The 20,870-nt window shown below is 46.4% G+C and overlaps 1 protein-coding gene across 2 annotated transcripts in view; it reads left to right on the forward strand.

The window, feature by feature from the left end:
• The window catches only part of LOC137439678 (zinc finger CCCH domain-containing protein 7A), a 200,935-nt gene that overhangs the window by 119,278 nt on the left and 60,787 nt on the right, over positions 1–20,870 (forward strand). For both annotated transcript variants that reach the window (XM_068135663.2, XM_068135664.2), the window contains 4 exons: positions 11,225–11,538; positions 11,723–11,900; positions 17,881–18,144; positions 19,252–19,331. In XM_068135663.2, the coding sequence (XP_067991764.2) occupies positions 11,225–11,538; positions 11,723–11,900; positions 17,881–18,144; positions 19,252–19,331 (836 nt within the window). The remainder of the gene's footprint in view (positions 1–11,224; positions 11,539–11,722; positions 11,901–17,880; positions 18,145–19,251; positions 19,332–20,870) is intronic.

The raw sequence follows: 20,870 nt of genomic DNA on the forward strand, positions 1-20,870 counted from the left end.
TCCTCTTCCTGGCATAAATCCAAACTGCATTTCGTCCATCTTCACCTTCTTCCTTATACTCCTCTCCAACACCCTTTCCAATACCTTCATTCCATGCTCCAATAACTTTATTGCTCGGTACGAGCCACACTCCAGAGGGTCACCTTTCCCCTTGTATAGAGGAACGAGGGTACTCAGTTCCCAATCCACTGGAATGCGGCCTTCTTTCACCACCAGATTACACATCTCTGTCATTCTCTTCACACCCCAACTTCCTGCTGCCTTCAACATATCTCCCACAACTCCCGCCGGCCCTCCCGCTTTTCTACTCTTCATTGCTTTTATCGCTTCCTCAACTTCCTTCTCAGTTATCTTCTCTGCCAGTCCTAAAACTGGGTTACTCTCCATGTTGCCATCCCATTCATTCTCTGTATTCAACAGCATTTCCATATATCTTTTCCATCTTCCTTTAATTCCATCTGGGTCCACAACGATTTGTCCCACTTCATCCTTCAAGCAACTCACCCCCATCACATCACACCTCTCTTTCGCTATCTGCTTTGCAATCCTGAATACCGCTCTCTGACCCTCTTCCGAATCCAAGCGTTCTCCGAGCATTTTCCTACATGCCTCCTGCGCCTTTGCTACCTCTTTCTTTGCAGCCTTCTTGGCCGCCTTATAACTTTCATGCTCTGCTTTTTCTGCTCCCGTACCCTTCGCCTTCTGCCACTCCTTGAACTTCTTCCTCTTCTCGTCAATCCTCTTTCCAACTTCATCATCCCACCACCATGTTTCCGAGTGCCTCGGTGGTCCTTTTGTCCATCCACATACCTCACCAACGGCTCCCAACAGACTATCTTTCATTGACATCCAACCACGTTCAAGCTCAACCACATCATCCTCTACCCTACTCAGCCTCTCTTTTAATGCCTCCCTTACTGTCACCTCTTTCAACCTCCACACCTTCATTCCCGGTTGGTACTTCACCCGCCGAGCTCTCCTCGCACCTTTCACCCTTATGTCGCAGAGAACCAAGTGGTGCTGTGAAACAGCCTCCTCCCCCGGGATCACCTTTGTGTCCCGGAGGTGCCCCCTATCTCGCCTTACGCACCATCAGGTAGTCAACGGTTGTCGTCGACCCACCTGACATGCATGTAACAAGCTTATTATCCACTTTCTGGAACTGAGTATTACAAATCAACAAATCAGCTCCATCAGCAAACTCCAAAATCCTTTCACCTTCTCCATTTCTCACACCATATCCGTAACCCGCATGAACTCCCTCAAAACCGTCCATACTCCTTCCGACATGTCCATTTATGTCTCCTACCACAACAACTTCCTCATCTTTCACGTTTTCCATCAGCTTCTCTATCGCACACCAGAACTTGTCCTTCTCTTCATCGCTCCGACCAACCTGCGGAGCATATCCCGAGATGACGTTCACCAAGAGCTTTCCAATCAGCATTTTCACCATCATCAACCTATCACTCACTCTAGTCACACTCACCACACTTTGTTTTTTTGTTTTGTTTTGTTTTTGTTTTTGTTTTTGTTTTTTTGTATACAAGATCGAGGCTCGTGAAAGAGCTAACATTAATCACACAGAAAGACAAACCGACACATAAAACATATAACATCGGGAGCGGTAGACAAGATGGGGAGAGAGGGGGAAGGACACAAACACAACATTTGAGAGCAGGGACCGAGAGACATGGAGACATCGAGAGATCTGAGAGAGGGCGAGGGCTTTGGGGGGGGGGGCATGGGAAGGGGGTGGTGGGAGAGGTATAAAACATATGGACACTGCCAGGACTTCCAGGAAAGAAGTTGGAATTTCAAACAAGGTGGATCTGGGGTGAATTAGCGGGGGTAGAAAAGATCAAGGTTTTGGATGGGGGAAGATAAGAGATGGTGGTGAACAGCTGTTTTAAAGACCTGGAGGGAGGAGTGGGATTGAAGGGAGTGAGGGAGTTTGTTCCAGAGGCGGGAGAAAAGAGGAATGAAATAGTGAAGGTGAGCAGAGAGCCGAGATTTCGGCAGTTTAACCATCAGAGGGTTGCTGGCAGATCTTGTGTGACCTGTAGGAATATTTGGGGGACAGAGCACAGAGAGAGCTGGGGGTGCAAGGCCGGAGAGGAGTCGGTAGAAGACAGAAAGACCACCTACCTGCCTGCGGTGAGTGAGTGAAAGGCCCTCAGAGATAGCTTCATCGCGGGAGATTCCAATAATTCTGAAAGCTTTGGTTTCAACAGCGTGAAGCCGAGCTAGGTGTGAGGCAGGAGCACCGGCCCATAGGGGAGAACAGTATTCCATTGAGCTGCGGATGAAAGCCTTGTATGTGGTGAGGAGCTCAGGTGTGCCGAGGAAGGACTTCGCACGACGGAGGATGCCCAGTCGGCGACTGGCTTTGGAGGCCAGCTTGGAAATGTGGTTTTCCCAAGAAAGATCATGGCAGATAGTGAGACCCAAAAGCTTGAGCGACAGAACTTCTTGGAGAGGATTGTTGAGAAAGTAGATGGGAGGTTTGTCCAGTCGATCTTTTCGGAGAGACATAGTAAGAGTGTGAGATTTGTCAGGATTGAAAGACATGTTCCACTTGTTTGACCAGTCTGTGATTTTGTCCAAGTCTTCAGAGAGTGAGGAGGCTGCAGACTGCCGATCTGAGGGAAGAGGAATGGAGCGGCAGAGAGTGGAGTCATCAGCAAAGAGATAGAGAGGATTTTCAAGAGAGTCAGAGAGATCATTGATGAAGACCAGAAAAAGCACGGGGCCCAGAACACTGCCTTGGGGAACTCCAGCCTGAACAGGAAGAGGAGATGAGAGAAACCCATTCAGGGCCACACGTTGACGACGACTAGAGAGGAAGTCCGCCAGCCATGCGTGGAGATTTCCATGGATACCAAAGGAGGAGAGTTTGGTGAGCAGAGCGGGGTGCCAGACCGTGTCGAAGGCACGTGATATGTCGAGGGAGACAGCTCTAATTTCCTGTTTGGCAATGAGGACCTCCATCCATTGTTGAGACAGCAGAAGCAGCATGTCCAGAGTAGAGTGACCTGGTCTGATACCAAATTGATGATCAGAGATCAAGCCATTGGAGAAGAGGAAAGATTTCATATCCGAAGCAATGATGGATTCCATGACTTTGCTGATAATTGGGAGAAGGCTGATTGGTCTGTAGTTGCTAGGATCTGTTTTTGCACCTTTTTTGTGCAAAGCGGTGATGTTGGCTGATTTCCAAGCAGATGGCACTTGACCTTGAGCAAAAGAGAGGGTGAAGAGAACAGAGAGAGGGTGAGATAGAGCAGCAGAGCAGGATTTTAGGACCCGTGGGCTGATGCCGTCGGGTCCAGTTGCAGAATCAGACTCGAGGGTTGACAGAAACTTTTCCACCTTTTCAGGAGGAAAGGACACGGAGTCCAGGAGCAGCAGGGTACGACTGGGTATGGTGGGTACAGAGAGGGATGGGTTTGGGACACAAGATTTAGAGGCAAACACAGAGTTGAGGCATTCAGCTTTTTCACGTGCGGAGTCAGCTGTGTAGCCGTTTGAGGTAAGGGAGGGGATGGAGGGGGAACAAACACCAGAAACGGATTTGACCAGACGCCACCAGGATTTGGAAGAGGGAGACAGATAAGAGAGTTCGGTCTTGAGAACGGAGAGATATTGTTTCCTGGCTCTCCTGAGGGTGGACACACACACGTTGGATTTGCTTTCCAGGAGACGAAGGCAAGTTGTTTCTGGGCAACAGCCTCACCACAAGATTCCGTGTACCATGGACGGGAGGAAGGGTATGACAACTGAAGACGAGATGGGATAAATCTGTGCATGAGAGAGAGCAATTTACTTTGGAAGAATTCCCAGGATGAGTTGATGTCAGAGGTGGTAGAGATGGGAGACCAGTCCAGATGATTGATGGCTGCTTGAAGACCGTGCCAGTTGGCCTGAGTGAAATGCCAGACTCGTCGACGCTGAGCAGGCTCCCTGAGGATGGTCAGAGAGATGTCCACTTTAACAAGGACATGATCAGATGATCCGATTGGAGCAGAAGAAGAGCAGCAGACATTTTCAGGGAAGTTAGTCATAACCAAGTCCAGAAGAGAAGATGTTCCGTTGACTGAGATCCGGGTCGGGAAATTGACAGATTGTGTCAGTCCCAGTGAGTCGCAGAAGTCCTTTGCTGAGGAGCCATGGCTGGTGAGAGAGGTACCCACACCCAGCCAACTGGCATGATGACAGTTGAAATCACCACATATGAGGAAGAGAGAGTTGGGATGAGTAGATAGAAGTTGGTCCATATTATCAGACAGCGAGATGTAGATGGAGTCATCACTGTTTGGTGGACGGTACAACACACATATGAACAAGAGGTGGGAGCGAAGGGGAAGCCGTAGCAAGAGGTATTCCTGGGGGTGAGGTGGAGAGAGTGCAGTGCAGGGCGAGTGGGGAAGAGAGTTTTTGATAAAGATAGCAACCCCGCCTCCAGGACGAGGCTCAGGTCTATCATACCGGAGGAGGGAGTAGCCCGGGAGAGATACTAAGGAATCAGAGACATCATAAAGGAGGAAAGTTTCTGTTAAGCAGATCACGTCTGAGAAGCAACCTGTATGGAGAGATCAGTTAAGTTAGAACGAAGGCCCCGGATGTTTGAGGTCCATACCGTTAATGAAGAGGAAGGGGGAGCATCAGATACAGAACAGGGGGGAGGAGGGGTAGGGTAAGATGTGGAAGAGGTGGAAGAGGTAGGGAGAGCTGTTGAAGGTGTGTCAGACATTTCAGAATAGCTCGGAGAAAGGGAAGGATGGGGCGGTCAAAAGGTTTGATGGTGATTGGGTGAGGCACAATGAGGTGTTATTTGAGGAGGGGGAAGAGCGAGGCAGAAGGTTGGGGGAGATGGAGGTGAGAGTTGGAAGGGGGAAGAAGCAGGGAGGATGCTTTGAGGAGGGGGAGTGAGAGGGGGGAAATTGAGAAGCAATGAGGGTGGGGAGATTTGAAGGGGAGGGGTGAGGGGGGAGTTTGGGAGGGAAGGGACAAGGGGAGGGATTTGAAAGGGATGGGATATGGGGGAGATTTGGAGGGGAGGGGTGAGGCAGGAGTCTAGGAGGGGAGGGGCAAGGGGGGAGATTTGAAAGGGATGGGTGATGGGGAAGATTTGGAGGGGAGGGGTGATGGGGAAGATTTGGAGGGGAGGGGTTATGGGGAAGATTTGGAGGGGAGGGGTGAGATTGGATTTTAGAAAGTGTACGATTTATGGGAAACGAACATTTATTGCAAAATGGGTTTCTTGTGACCTTCGAGTTAAAAATACGTTTAAGGACGCTGGATGGAGGATGGAGTGCAGGAGAGTTTAGGGAATGTAGAAAAAAGGCACTATAGGAGATGGATATTTTTTTTGGGATGAATTGATTTGGTGAGCAAGTCGAAAGCAGCCTTTTAAAGAAGAAGAAGAAAAAGGTGTTATAAAATATGATGGAATACATAACTTGAGGGGAAAGTGTAAACATTGAAGGTTAATAACAGTGAAAACTATCTGGGGAAATGGGGGAGAAACACGTGGTCGAAGAACGAACGAACGAATAAGAATGAATAAACGAATGAGAACAGAGAAGGAAATGTTTTTTTTTTTTTTTTTTTTTTGAGTTGCGATTTACATAAGGAAGTAGGCTATGGGTGAAAAGACTGGGAATACAGAGAACGAAAGTTATTGGATCACAAACGACGGACCGCTGAGAGAAAAACAAAGCCTCAAGGTTGTACAGTGTACACTGTACAAGGCCTCAAGACACGACACGAATTAACACGATTTTCAATACAGGTATGAAAGATTTGCACCGAAAAATCTTCGTCGGGACACAATATACGTACAACACCATAAATAAATACAGTTTTAACGAAAATACAAATGGGAACAATCACTTAACTTCGATTTCAAATCGTTCGCGACGCGGCAAAGGCCTTGCTCGCGACACGGCAAACAGACGATCAATTTATGAAAGATAAACACCGAGAAACGACCAAAGTTGCACACAATAACTTCACACACCGAAAGATAAATACAGTTTCGACAAAATACAATTGTGAACAGACTTAACTTCGAAAAACGTGGAGACCGTGTGGAGCTTCGAAAATCCCTCCCACCGTCTCCGAGATCTCGCGAGACTGTCTACAAACTCCTCAGAAAACAGGACACCAACACCATTCACGCCCTCCGGGCACACTTGCCACACAAACTTGTATTTCTGTCCCTGCCTACCCTTCACCATTCTCACACCACTTCCCTTCCATCTCGTCTCTTGCACACAACATATGTCCACTCTTCTTCTGACCAATACTTCCACCACTTCTCCTGATCTCCCTGTCATTGTCCCTACAATCCATGTCCCAAACCTCAGAAACCGATCTTCACTTTGGGCTGTACCCTGCCCATATGTAGTTGTAATTGTCATTACAACATTGGATTGAATGCGCATGCGCAAGATTGGAGGTCTCGTCTCTTCAAAGCTGTCCATGCGCGCTCGCTTTCGAAGTTAAGTAACTTTTCACAATTGTGTTTTTGTCGAAACTGGTCTTGTATGTACCTATTGGGGTGTCTTTAATAGTATTCTTGGCGTTGGTTTTTCATACCTGTGTACAGAATCGTCGGTCTTTCTTATCGCGTATTCTGAGGCCTAAGTGTAGTACTAGGCTACTGTGTCCGACCTTGGCTTGAGGCTTTGTTTTTGTCTCAGCGGTTCTCCGATCGCGCTGCAATTACTTTCCGGTCTCTGTTTTTCATGGTCTTTTCATCCCATACTTCCTTGTTTTAAAATCTCAAAAAAACAAACAAAAAAAAAACATTTCCTTCTGTTCTTATTCGTTTATTCGTTCTTATTTGTTCGTTTGTTCTTCGACCACGTTGTTTGTGATCACGTTGTTAAAAAATGTCTCATCTGAACCCTGAAGACCTGTATTCTGTCATATTCTATAACACCTTTTTCTTCTTCTTCTAGAAAAGGATGCTTTCGACTTGCTCACCAAATCCATTCATTCCAAAAAAAAATTCCATCTCTTATAGTGCATCTTTCATTCATTCCCTAAACTCTCCAGCACTCCATCCTCCCTCCAGCGTCCTCAAACGTATTTTTGACTCGAATGTCTCAAGAAACTCATTTTGCAATAAATGTTCGTTTCCCATTAATCGTACATTTTTCAAAATCCCATCACCCCAAAATCCCATTTCCCATCACCCCTCCCCTCTAAATCTACCCCCTTGCCCCTCCCCTCCAAATCATCCCCATCACCCATCTCTTTCAAATCTTCCCCCTTGCCCCTCCCCTCCAAATCTTCCCAATCACCCATTCCTTTCAAATCTCCCCCCACACCCCTCCCCTCCGAGACTCTCCCTCGCTCCTCCCCTCCTAGACTCCCCTCTCACCCCTCCCCCTCAAAGCGTCCTCCCCGCTTCTTCCCCCTTCCAACTTTCACCTTCATCTCCCTCAACCTTCTGCCTCGCTCTTCCCCCTCGTCAAATAACACCTCACTGCGTCTCTCCCAATCACCATCAAACCTTTTGTCTGCCCCATTCTTCCCTTTCTCCAAGATATTCTGTAATCTCCGACACACCTTCAACAGCTCTCCCTACCTCTTCCTCCTCTTCCACATCTTACCCTACCGCTCCCCCCCCCTGTTCTGTATCCGATGCTCCCCCTTCCTCTTCCTTAACAGTATGGACCTCAAACATCCAGGGCCTTCGCTCAAACCTGTCTGATCTCTCCATACAGGTTGCTTCTGACAAACCAGATGTGATCTGCTTAACAGAAACTTTCCTCCTTCATGATGTCTCTGATTCCTTGGTATCTCTCCCAGGTTACTCCCTCCTCCGGTATGATAGACCTGAGCCTCGTCCTGGAGGTGGGGTTGCTATCTTTATAAAAAAACTCTCTTCCTCACTCGCCCTGCACTGCCCTCTCTCCACCTCACCCCCAGGAATACCTTTGGCTACGGCTTCCCCTTCGCTCCCACCTTTTGTTCATATGTGTGTTGTACCGTCCACCAAACAGTGATGACTCAATCTACATCTCGCTGTCTGAGAATATGGACCAACTTCTATCTACCCATCCCAACTCTCTCTTCCTCATATGTGGTGATTTCAACTGTCACCATGCCAGTTGGCTGGGTGTGGGTACCTCTCTCACCAGCCATGGCTCTTCAGCAAAGGACTTCTGTGACTCACTGGGACTGACACAATCTGTCAATTTCCCGACCCGGATTTCAGTCAACGGAGCATCTTCTCTTCTGGACTTGGTTATGACTAACTTTCCTGAAAATGTCTGCTGCTCTTCTTCTGCTCCAATCGGCTCTTCTGATCATGTGCTTGTTAAAGTGGACATCTCTCTGACCATTCTCAGAGAGCCTCCTCAGCGCGGACGAGTCTGGCATTTCACTCAGGCCAACATGGTACGGTCTTCAAGCAGCCATCAATCATCAGGACTGGTCTCCCATCTCTACTGCCTCTGACATAAATTCTTCCTGGGAATTCTTCCAAAGCAAACTGCTCTCTCTCATGCACAGATTTATCCCATCTCGTCTTCTGTTGTCATACCCTTCCTCCCGTCCATGGTACACGGAATCTTGTGGTGAGGCTATTGCCCAGAAACAACTTGCTTTCGGCTCCTGGAAAGCAAATCCAACGGAAGGAAATCTCATTTCCTTTCACAAAGCCCGAAACAAGTGTGTGTCCACCCTCAGGAGAGCCAGGAAACAATATCTCTCCGTTCTCAGGACCGAACTCTCTTATCTGTCTCCCTCTTCCAAATCCTGGTGGCGTCTGGTCAAATCTGTTTCTGGTGTTTGTTCCCCCTCCATCCCCTCCCTCACCTCAAATGGCCACACGGCTGACTCCGCACGTGAAAAAGCTGAATGCCTCAACTCTGTGTTTGCCTCTAAATCTTGTGTCCCAAACCCATCCCTCTCTGTACCCACCGTACCCAGTCGTACCCAGCTGCTCCTGGACTCTGTGTCCTTTCCTCCTGACAAGGTGGAAAAGTTTCTGTCAACCCTCGACTCGGATTCTGCAACTGGACCTGACGGCATCAGCCCACGGGTCCTAAAATCCTGTTCTTCCGCTCTTTCACTCCCTCTCTCTGTTCTCTTCACCCTCTCTTTTGCTCAAGGTCATCTTCCATCTGCTTAGAAATCTGCCAACATCACCGCTTTGCACAAAAAAGGTGCAAAAACAGATCCCAGCAACTACAGACCAATCAGCCTTCTCCCAATTATCAGCAAAGTCATGGAATCCATCATTGCTTCAGATATGAAATCTTTCCTCTTCTCCAATGGCTTGATCTCTGATCATCAATTTGGTTTCAGACCTGGACACTCTACTCTGGACATGCTGCTTCTACTTTCTCAACAATGGATGGAGGTCCTCAATGCCAAACAGGAAATTAGAGCAGTCTCCCTTGACATATCACGTGCCTTCGATACGGTCTGGCACCCCGCTCTGCTCACCAAACTCTCCTCTTTTGGTATCCATGGAAATCTCCACGCATGGCTGGCGGACTTCCTCTCTAGTCGTAGTCAACGTGTGGCCCTGAATGGGTTTCTCTCATCTCCTCTTCCTGTTCAGGCTGGAGTTCCACAAGGCAGTGTTCTGGGCCCTGTGCTTTTTCTGGTCTTCATCAATGATCTCTCTGACTCTCTTGAAAATCCTCTGTATCTCTTTGCTCATGACTCTACTCTCTGTCGCTCCATTCTTCATCCCTCAGATCGGCAGTCTGCTGCCTCCTCACTCTCTGCAGACCTGGACAAAATCACAGACTGGGCAAACAAGTGGAACATGTCTTTCAATCCTGACAAATCTCACACTCTTACGATGTCTCTCCGAAAAGACCGACTGGACAACCCTCCCATCCACTTTCTGAATAATCCTCTCCAAGAAGTTCTGTCACTCAAGCTTTTGGGTCTCACTATCTGCCATGATCTTACCTGGGAAAACCACATTTCAAATCTGGCCTCCAAAGCCAGTCGCCGACTGGGCATCCTCCGTCGTGCGAAGTCCTTCCTTGGCACACCTGAGCTCCTCACCACATACAAGGCTTTCATCCGCAGCTCAATGGAATACTGCTCTCCCCTCTGGGCTGGTGCTCCTGCCTCACACCTAGCTCGTCTTCACGCTGTTGAAACCAAAGCATTCAGAATCATTGGAATCTCCCACGATGAAGCTAACTCCAAGGGCCTCTCACTCACTCACCGCAGGCAGGTTGGTGGTCTTTCCATCTTCTACCGACTCCTCTCTGGCCTTGCCCCCCCAGCTCTCTCTGGGCCCTGTCCCGCAAATATTCCTACAGGTCGCACAAGATCTGCCTGCAACCCTCTTATGGTCAAACTGCCAAAATCAAGACTCTCTGCTCACCTTCACTCCTTCATTCCTCTTTTCTCCCGCCTTTGGAACAAACTCCCTCACTCTCTTCAATCCTACTCCACCCTCCAGGTCTTTAAAACAGCTGTTCACAACCATCTCTTATCTTCCCCCATCCAAAACCTTGATCTTTTCTACCCCCGCTAATTTCACCCCAATTCCACTTTTTTGAAATACCAACTTCTGTCCTGGAAGTCCTTGGTGTCCTTGTGTTTTATACTTCTCCCTCCACCCCCCACCCCCTTCCCACGCCTCCTCCCCCCAAGCCCTCTCTCTTCCACACATCTCCCTGCTCTCAAATGTTGTGTTTGTGTGCTTCCCCTTCTCTCCCCATCTTGTTTTCCGCTCCCTCTTTTTATATACTTTGTTTGTCTGGTTGATTTGTTTGTGAAGTAAATGTTAGCTCTTTCACGAGCCTCGATTCAGTATACAAAAAAAAAAAAAAAAAAAAAAAAAAAATTGTCATGTAATTGGGATTACAGACTACAAAATGTAAATGCTTCATGATATTTGTTATATTATATCACCTTTATCTATCAATATTGTTGAAATGAAGATCAAATAGCTGTATGTTGAAATATGTTGAAAAAGTCAAAACTTTACATGGGGTGTACTGTTTCACTTGACTGTATGTCCCTCACAAACGTCCACCAATCAGAGCTAAGCAACTTGTCAGATGACAGGGGGACAGCAGATCCTTCATTCAGCAAATCCAAGACTGGCTACGCCGTTGTTAAACTATCAATATTGTTTTAAATTCTGAGAAAGTTGCAAAGTTACGCAAGTTTTATGGCATGTTTACGATGATTAATTTGGTGAAGCTGATGTTATCGTTCCATTTCTCAGATGTCAAAAGCTGTGCTGGCCATTCCACCGACCAACCAGCCAGTGGAAGCATTCAATCACTGGATTCCTTTTCACATCCTCCTCCTGCCATATCTTTTGGTGTCGATGGACCAGCACAACTGCATCCTGTAGTACAAAAACAGGCACCCATAGATCCCATTACTATATTTCCTGACCCTCAGATGCCAGAGGTAAAACAACTGAATATCAATGAAAGATGTCGCAATCCAGACTCCGAGTCATACATCATCGGAAACGAGTTAGATGTGCTTATCGATGGTGATACCCTCGAAGACAGACAAAAAATTACAGAGGTTAGCCTGCGTACCCTCTCTTCCATCCCACTCCTCCCTGAATCTCCGTTACCTAACTTAGTTACCCCACTGCCCTCACTCTCCCTCTCCCCATTAACCCCGCTCCGACACACTCATGCCTCTTCCCCTCCCAAAAGGTCATTTGCTTTGAGTACATGATGTAACATCAAGCCATGTTTTTCAGGAGCTGCCAACATCAAGTCCCATTGCTTCGATGCCCACATTCCTGCAAAGTCCTCGTGTGGTGCCTGACATGCAACCTGGCCTGACATTGCAGAGTTCAGTTCGAGTTATGCCCTCATTTCATAGTACAATAACTTCTACATCTCACCCGGTGCTGTTTACCACCCAGTGCTTAACTGGTAAATAGAATGCTTGCATCACCATTATCATTCATTCATCGTTTTGTCTTAGCGTAAAGCAGTTTGATGGTTAAATGGTTAAAGCCTCCCTTTTTTTCCTTCACCGGTGGGGTTGTATAAAAATAAATACTGCTACTGCTACTGCTGCTGCTGACAGGATGGGCCTAGAGGTATGCACACTCGCCTCTAAGCTGTCTAGCCTGGGTTTGAATCCCGACCGAGCTATAAACTGTCAATCCGGAGTATCACAGGCAGGGTGATTCATCAATGTGTGTGCCGTGCCGTCCCTCGGATGGACATTAAACTGGCTTCCCATCTGCCAGCATTAGTTTGTGGATGTTTCAGATCCCAGTGTTCTTCGCGAACACTTCCGGTTCTTCGGGCGAGTGAAGCGTACTTCGAGCTCTCCACGGCATCGAAGTTTAAGTGTTTTCCCATTCTTGTCTTTGTCAAATTTCCACTGGTTTATTTTGCTGTGTACGTGTTATTGTGTGTTTCTGGTTGGTATTGGTTTGTAATTCGTACAAACTTGTGTGTAGTTAATCGTTTTCTGGGTCGTACCTCGTGCGCGGCCTGGTGACTTGGGGCTTACCTCCCCCCGTCGGTGTTTTGTCGATTTGGGTTCTTTCCTTCGCTGTATTGCTTGTTTCTTTTATTTTATTTTCTCCCCCTCACCTCACCTCCCTAGACAAAGAATTCTATATTGATTCTTTTGTCTCCTCCCGGACACGTGTTTGTTCGCTCTCCTCCTCGTCTCGACTTGTGCCCCGCCCCCTGTATCTCGTTTTTCTTCCGCCGCTGCTCCTTCTTTCTCAAATCCACGTTCTCGCTTGGAGACTTTTCCCAGATTGTTTTTCATGGTTTTCATGGTTCTGTTTGGATATTGTTGGAATATGTTTAAACCGCAGCCGTGATGCTGACGCCGCCTCCCCCCCCCCCCCCCTCCCGAATTTCCATGTTTTAAACGTTTCCCAGTGTGTAACCTGGTCAGAATAGGTACACCGTATCCCTGCATGTTGTAAGAGACGACTAAGAGGGTTAGCGTCAGGAAGGGCATCCGGCCATAAAAACATTGCCTCAAAAAGAGAACCATGACAATTACAACTACATATGGGCAGGGTGCAGCCCAAAGTGGAGATCGGTTTCTGAGGTTTGGGACATGGAATGTAGGGACAATGACAGGGAGATCAGGAGAAGTGGTGGAAGTATTGGTCAGAAGAAGAGTGGACATATGTTGTGTGCAAGAGACGAGATGGAAGGGAAGTGGTGTGAGAATGGTGAAGGGTAGGCAGGGACAGAAATACAAGTTTGTGTGGCAAGGGTGCCCGGAGGGCGTGAATGGTGTTGGTGTTTTGTTTTCTGAGGAGTTTGTAGACAGTGTGGTGAGTGTGACTAGAGTGAGTGATAGGTTGATGATGGTGAAAATGATGATTGGAAAGCTCTTGGTGAACGTCATCTCGGGATATGCTCCGCAGGTTGGTCGAAGCAATGAAGAGAAGGACAAGTTCTGGTGTGCGATAGAGAAGCTGATGGAAAACGTGAAAGATGAGGAAGTTGTTGTGGTGGGAGGAGACCTGAATGGACATGTGGGAAGGAGTATGGATGGTTTTGAGGGAGTTCATGGGGGTTACGGATATGGTGTGAGAAATGGAGAAGGTGAAAGGATTTTGGAGTTTGCTGATGGAGCTGAATTGTTGATTTGTAATACTCAGTTCCAGAAAGAGGATAATAAGCTTGTTACATACACGTCAGGTGGGTCGACGACAACCGTTGACTACCTGATGGTGCGTAGGCGAGATAGGGGGCACCTCCGGGACACAAAGGTGATCCCGGGGGAGGAGGCTGTTTCACAGCACCACTTGGTTGTCTGCGACATAAGGGTGAAAGGTGCGAGGAGAGCGCGGCGGGTGAAGTACCAACCAAGAATGAAGGTGTGGAGGTTGAAAGAGGTGACAGTAAGGGAGGCATTAAAAGAGAGGCTGAGTAGGGTAGAGGATGATGTGGTTGAGCTTGAAAGTTGTTGGATGTCAATGAAAGCTAGTCTGTTGGGAGCCGTTGGTGAGGTATGTGGATGGACAAAAGGACCACCGAGGCACTCGGAAACATGGTGGTGGGATGATGAAGTTGGAAAGAGGATTGACGAGAAGAGGAAGAAGTTCAAGGAGTGGCAGAAGGCGAAGGGTACGGGAGCAGAAACAGCAGAGCATGAAAGTTATAAGGCAGCCAGGAAGGCTGCAAAGAAAGAGGTAGCAAAGGCGCAGGAGGCATGTAGGAAAATGTTCGGAGAACGCTTGGATTCGGGAGAGGGTCAGAAAGCAGTATTCAGGATTGCAAAGCACATAGCGAAAGAGAGGTGTGATGTGATGGGGGTGAGTTGCTTGAAGGATGAAGTGGGACAAATCGTTGTCGACCCAGATGGAATTAAAGGAAGATGGAAAAGATATTTGGAAATGCTGTTGAATACAGAGAATGAATGGGATGGCAACATAGAGAGTAACCCAGTTTTAGGACCGGCAGAGAAGATAACTGAGAAGGAAGTTGAGGAAGCGATAAAAGCAATGAAGAGTGGAAAAGCGGGAGGGCCGACGGGAGTTGTGGGAGATATGTTGAAGGCAGCAGGAAGTTGGGGTGTGAAGAGAATGACAGAGATCTGTAATCTGGTGGTGAAAGAAGGCCGCATTCCAGTGGATTGGGAACTGAGTACCCTCGTCCCTCTATACAAGGGGAAAGGTGACCCTCTGGAGTGTGGCTCGTACCGAGCGATAAAGTTATTGGAGCATGGAATGAAGGTATTGGAAAGGGTGTTGGAGAGGAGGATAAGGAAGAAAGTGAAGATCGACGAAATGCAGTTTGGATTTATGCCAGGAAGAGGAACGACAGATGCGCTTTTCATTGTGAGGCAGTTGCAGGAGAAGTACATGGAGAAGAGGAAGAAGTTGTTTTTGGGGTTTGTTGATCTGGAGAAAGCATTCGATAGGGTTCCACGCAAAGTATTGACATGGGCATTGAGGAAGTTAGGAGTGGAGGAATGGTTGATCAGAGTAGTGATGGCAATGTACAAAAGAGCACGCACAGCTGTAAGGACGAAGGACGGGAACAGTGGTGAGTTTGAGGTGAAGGTGGGAGTGCATCAGGGGTCGGTACTAAGTCCACTACTATTTGTAGCTGTGATGGAGGTGCTGGCTCAGAACGTAAAGGAGGGTTTACCGTGGGAGTTGTTGTATGCAGATGATCTGGTGTTGATTGCGGAAAGTATGGATGGACTGAAGGAAAACATGAACAAGTGGAAGGAATGTATGGAGACAAAAGGTCTGAAGGTGAATATCGAAAAGACAAAGGTGATGGCAAGTGGTAAAGCATGTGGTGAGGTGGAAAGAACTGGGAAGTGGCCGTGTGCTGTGTGCAGGAAGGGTGTCGGAGTGAACTCCATTCAATGTACAATGTGCGCTGAGTGGGTTCATCAAAAATGTAGTGGTCTGAGAGGGTCATTAATCAGTGTGGCAGCTACATTCAAATGTAAGGTGTGCACAGAGGGAGCTGCAGATGGAGGAAATGTTGAGTTGGATCTTGGAGACGGCGTGAAGCTGGAAGGTGTGAAAGCATTTTGCTACCTCGGAGACATGCTGAATGGAGAAGGTGGATCAGACTCGGCAACGGTTGCTCGAGTGAGATGTGCATGGAAGAAGTTTCGGGAACTGAGTGGCGTGCTGATGAGGAGGAGAGTGTCGCTGAAGCTGAAGGGAAAGGTGTATGCTGCATGTGTGAGAAGTGTTATGATTTGTGGGAGCGAGACATGGGTAATGAACGTAGAGCAGCAACAAAGGCTGGAAAGGGTGGAAATGCGAATGGTTCGATGGATGTGCGGAGTATCGTTGAGAGAGAGGAAGACAAATGATGAATTGCGAAAGATGATGGGAATATTGCCTGTGATTGATGCTGTGAAGAGGAACAGGTTGAGATGGTTTGGTCATGTGTTGAGGAAGGATGAAAGTGACTGGTTGAGAAGAGTGATGGAAATTAATGTAGAAGGAAGTAGAGGACGGGGAAGACCGAGAAAGACTTGGCTAAAGATGGTGGAAGAAGAAATGCGGGCAAGGGGGTTAACAAGGAGAGATGCAGAAAATAGGGCAAAATGGAGAAGATTGTCATGGGGACCGCAAGGCTAATCCCCTCTCTAGCAGGGAAAATGGCCTTAAAATGCATGTTGTTGTTGTTGTTGTTCTTCGCAAAGAGTAGGTGAATTTTTGCTGGCACCCTGAACAGATTACAAATTCCTGCTCTAACCAGCAGAGGGCATTGCATCAGTGACACAGTCGCACCCTCAGTCAATAATTATTGCTGCATACAAACGAAGAAGAATACTACTACTTTAATGCCCCCCTAAGTATTACCACCTTCTCGTAGGGTGAGCCGGGGAACGTTTTCCAGCCATTAGTTTCATGGCATCGCTGGTCGGGCCTGCATTTGACTCAACATGGCAGGAATTTGGAATTTTTTCAGAGTGCCAGTAATACGTTGAGCTGTGCTTGTCTACTCGTTTAACTTCCATGAGATATTAAGGTCAACAAACTAATGCTGACAGACAGGACTCCAGTTTAACGTCCATCCGATGGATGGTGCACACATTTATGAATCACCCGGCATGCTAAACACTGCGTCAGGATCCGAACCCTGGCTAGACTGCTCAGAGGTGAGTGTGCATAGCTCTAGGTTATCATGCCTAGCTCTAGGATGAAGGAAGTAATAAACAGAGAAATAATAAAAATAAACAGAGGGAGGAAGTTAATATTTACTCTGGCTCTGGTCTGTCTATCAGGATGTGGTAGGACTGTCACAATGTAGAAATTACATTCTGGTGCCATTGTTCGTTTGTTGCAACGGTTTAGTCGCATTCCAAGGTTATTGCATGCAATTTCTCCATGATGTCTCAACAATGCACAGGCATCTTTGGTGAAATTTTGCACACCACTTCAGCCTGGCCCATAACAGCTGACCAAATCTTGTTCCAGGTTTGAGCACACGGGAGATATTTAGCAAGTCGGCCTATCACCTTTTGTTGTCTGTCATTGCAATGATGTCAAAACGCTTGGTCTGAATCTGAAACTTTGGATATATTTTGTATGCGACCTGGAAATGGCCTGATTTATAGTTGGTTGTGAAGAGTAATGGCACATGCTGCGACAAAGGCAGACTTCACGAGGACACAATGCAGGTACTTTTGGTTTTTATCTGCAAAACATTTATCAAAGGCTCATGGAGGAGCTTGTGCATTAATTACATGCAAGACAAAGACAGTACACAGTCGTGTGTTTATTTTTCATCAATTACAAGGATATTAAGAGATGATGGTCAAACATATGCATTACATGGCATTTGAATTAACATTCCCAGCATCCTAAAGGCAGGGATTTAGATGGTATTGTTGTTAACCGGGCCAGCCCTATTATTGTTGGTCTCGACCCAAAGGGGATGCGAGATAATTGCAGCGTGTGTGTGTGTGTGTGTGTGTGTGTGTGTGTGTGTGTGTCTGTCTGTCTGTCTGTCTGTCTGTCTGTCTGTGTCTGTCTGTCTGTCTGTCCCCGCATCTCTAGATTTTCACTTAAATTTTTTTTATCTACAACTGCTTTTCTGTTTGATGCAAAATTATTGGCTGTTCTTCCTGAGATACCTTTTAACAGCTAAAAACACCGGATTCCACAAGGCGTCAGCACCCATGCATCTCCACCTTCCACCACCCTACCTTCCTCACAAATATTCCAAATTATCGCACTACTTTTATCCTTGGTGGCATCATCAGCATGAGTCTTGCAAGGCCAAACATCTGCACAAATGCACTGTTGGATCTAAATGGAGTCAAGGTCCCGACTAATTATTTTGCAAATTTAATTCCAAGCAACATTCTGTAAATTGAATTGGGTAGGGATACAAATTGTGTCATAATAAGGTACAAATGTTTGAGATATCTTGCCTCGGTGTGCAGCTGCAACCCCGAGTGCGTTCGTGCCAGTCCTGCCTTCAGCCCTGCTGGTACCTGGTTCGTTTTCACAACAACCACCACCCATCACCTTCGCTGCAGCCGAGGGTATACTTCCCTCGGCAACAATACCACCGAAAACAATCCCACCTACGGGGTGGCCTTCTGTTTCCCGAGCTGTGGCGCCTCCTCTGCCGAGTGAAAGAACAGCTCAGCAAGGCAAACCCAGGATGAATACACTTGATTCCTTTGAGAGTGACGTCCACAATGGTGTGTTCTTTTTCTTTTTTACCACTGCACGGTAAAATAGCACGGTGCACCATCTTAATTTATCGCAGCATGGTACAACAGCTTATCCTTCCAACCCCAGCCTGAACCACTTCACATAACGTCACACTGGTTCTACCAAATATACTTTACGTCTTGCCATGCTCAAGTCTAATCCTAACTGTCACCTTCATTCATTCATCCCCATACCCTCCCTCCCCTCCTGCCCTATCTTCCCTCGCATGTGGAACTGGCTTCCCAAGTCCATTGCTTCATGACCTTCCCTGCAGGCCTTAAGTCTGCTGCGCACCACCACTACATTTTTTTTTTGCCCATTTTAAGCACAACTGGAACGTGGTTCCGGGGAGCTCATGAGATGGCGTGTCGTCACTCCTCAAGTCCGTCCGTCTGTCCGTAAACACTTGCAACGTCTCCAAAACTGCTGATGGGATTGTGACCAAACTTGGCTAGAATGATATTTGGTATATTGGAATCAAGTTTGATCACGGCATTTAAAAAAATCGAGGTCTAAGGTGGTCTACCCGGGGTCAAGGTGGGTCCAGGTTCAACTCTCCAAAAATAGAACTACACACACAATTTTGATGAAACATGACCACAACCTTCATCACCCGTGATGTACCAAAGTTTGTTCACGGCATAAAAAAAAAGAAGAAAGATCATGGTGTAAGGTGGTTTGCGGGGGCTTTGAGTGACTGTTGGTCTTGATTGAGGTGATCATCAGGAACCTTTTGCTCTCAGTAGTGCATCTGTGCATTTTTGTAAATCTTTTTGCCCTTCACTCACATTGTCTTGACCATTTGCTGCCCACCCTTCCCCCACTTCCTCACTTGTTGTTCTGTTTATTCATAAACATTGGCACCTACATATCAAAAATAGTTAAGATTGACGTGTTCTTTTATTGCTTGCAAGTGACAATACAAAATGCTAATGAATTGAGAAAGAAGCATTTTTGGAATTGCAGATGGGGGAAAGAAGGAAAATAAATCTTATCAACACCTTTACAACCAGAAAGGCCACAAGGGAAACTTAATTGTACTTTTTGTACGATCAAGAATTATTTGTCATTAATGTGCACAATTTAATTTCCAGGCCCAAGTAAACCTGTGCAGAGGGCGAAGAGCAAAGAGCGCAAGGTGGCATCTTCAATAGATAGTTTGACTCCAATCACGGTAAGCCAACTCAATCTGGTAATTCCATCATTGTTTTAATATCATCTCGTTACTCCGTGCAAGCGAAGCGAAAAGTGGAGTTAAGCTATTGGTTCATGTCTGTCCGTCTGTCACCAGTTTATGATCGAGGAACAACTTGTTTAAATTGAATGTTATATTTTGAACATGAATTTGAAAATGAATATGAAGACAAGTGTTTTGTTTTAACGTACTTTGTCTCTGAATTCGGCCTGATCACACGTGCACAGAGAGGAGCGAGATAATTTTTACGGCATAGCCCATAGGGCAATGCTGTCTGGACCAGCATTTGTCTGTATATATGTCCCTCACAAATGTCCACCAATCAGAGCTAAGGATCTGGTCACATGACAGCGGGACCGTGTTTAGTAACCATGACAGTTGCATATTTTACTTTCTGTGGAACCTTATATGAAAAGGAAATGTAATAACCTTCTGTGGAACGTTTTGGGTCCCATCAGGTGTCCTAAGGTAGGTAGGAGGTTTCAGAAATTCCTCAACACAATTATGATTTTGAAATGCGATCGACACGGACCTTGTTCCCGAATCAGGAAGTGAACAGATAATGACGGTTTGCTGGTTTGATAATATATCAATACAATTTAACATTATATTTTGATATATTAAAGCCATAGTCTTTATTTGTGATTGGAATGATGAATGATGCTGTTTGGAATAAAAATATAGAAATATTGAGTTTGCAGCAGAATGAGGAAATGACGTAAATGTTTCCATCCGTGACATTCGCTGATTCCCCATTTGCAGTTTCACCATTGACTGGATATAGCAACATTCAGACTGGGTGCGTTTTTTGTGCAAGTCCTTCACGAACCTGCTGTCAATGCCTGACGTTCGACTGAAGGTGGCACAGGAATGTGGAAATTATTGAAAAAAATTTAATACTTACATTATTTGCTAACTGATAACTCTATCCCCACCCACGTCACACTATCCTCTTCAGCTAAAGTATCAAACAAGCCCGGCTGCGCCAATATTAGACGATCAGTCTTGTTTTACTCTGTCTGCCTGTCTGGCAGTCAAATAAAATTTAAATCATTCGAAACAGGGCACGTATTGCTTTTAAGGGCATTATAAAGGATATAAATAACAGGCATGAATAACTAATGTAACATGTCAGATAGGGTGTTGTACTAGACACTGCGGAAAATGGCGGTAAAACTCGGAATTAATTTATTTATACCATGTTTACAATCTTTATTTTATTTAAATTTAATTACATGCTTGAACACTGTAGTACACAAATAGTCTGTCATAATACTTCCAAGAAACTCAATTTCTACAGTACTTCAATAAATAAATAAATAAATAATGTTTAATGGGGTGGCGTATAAGGGTGGCATTCAGGTCTGCTTCTGGTCTACTTTAATAGCCTAAACTTTCGGATTTTCTTTAACGATCATTAAAATCATTATTCTATTAAAATTGAAGTAACACTGCACGGGGTATCGTGTTCTTTGAGCTCTGTGGTTCCAACAGCAAGTGTCCGAGCCAGGATGTAAT

Source organism: Myxine glutinosa, chromosome 5, assembly GCF_964187855.1.
Source record: "Myxine glutinosa chromosome 5, kmMyxGlut1.1, whole genome shotgun sequence".
Taxonomy (NCBI): Eukaryota; Metazoa; Chordata; class Myxini; order Myxiniformes; family Myxinidae; genus Myxine; species Myxine glutinosa.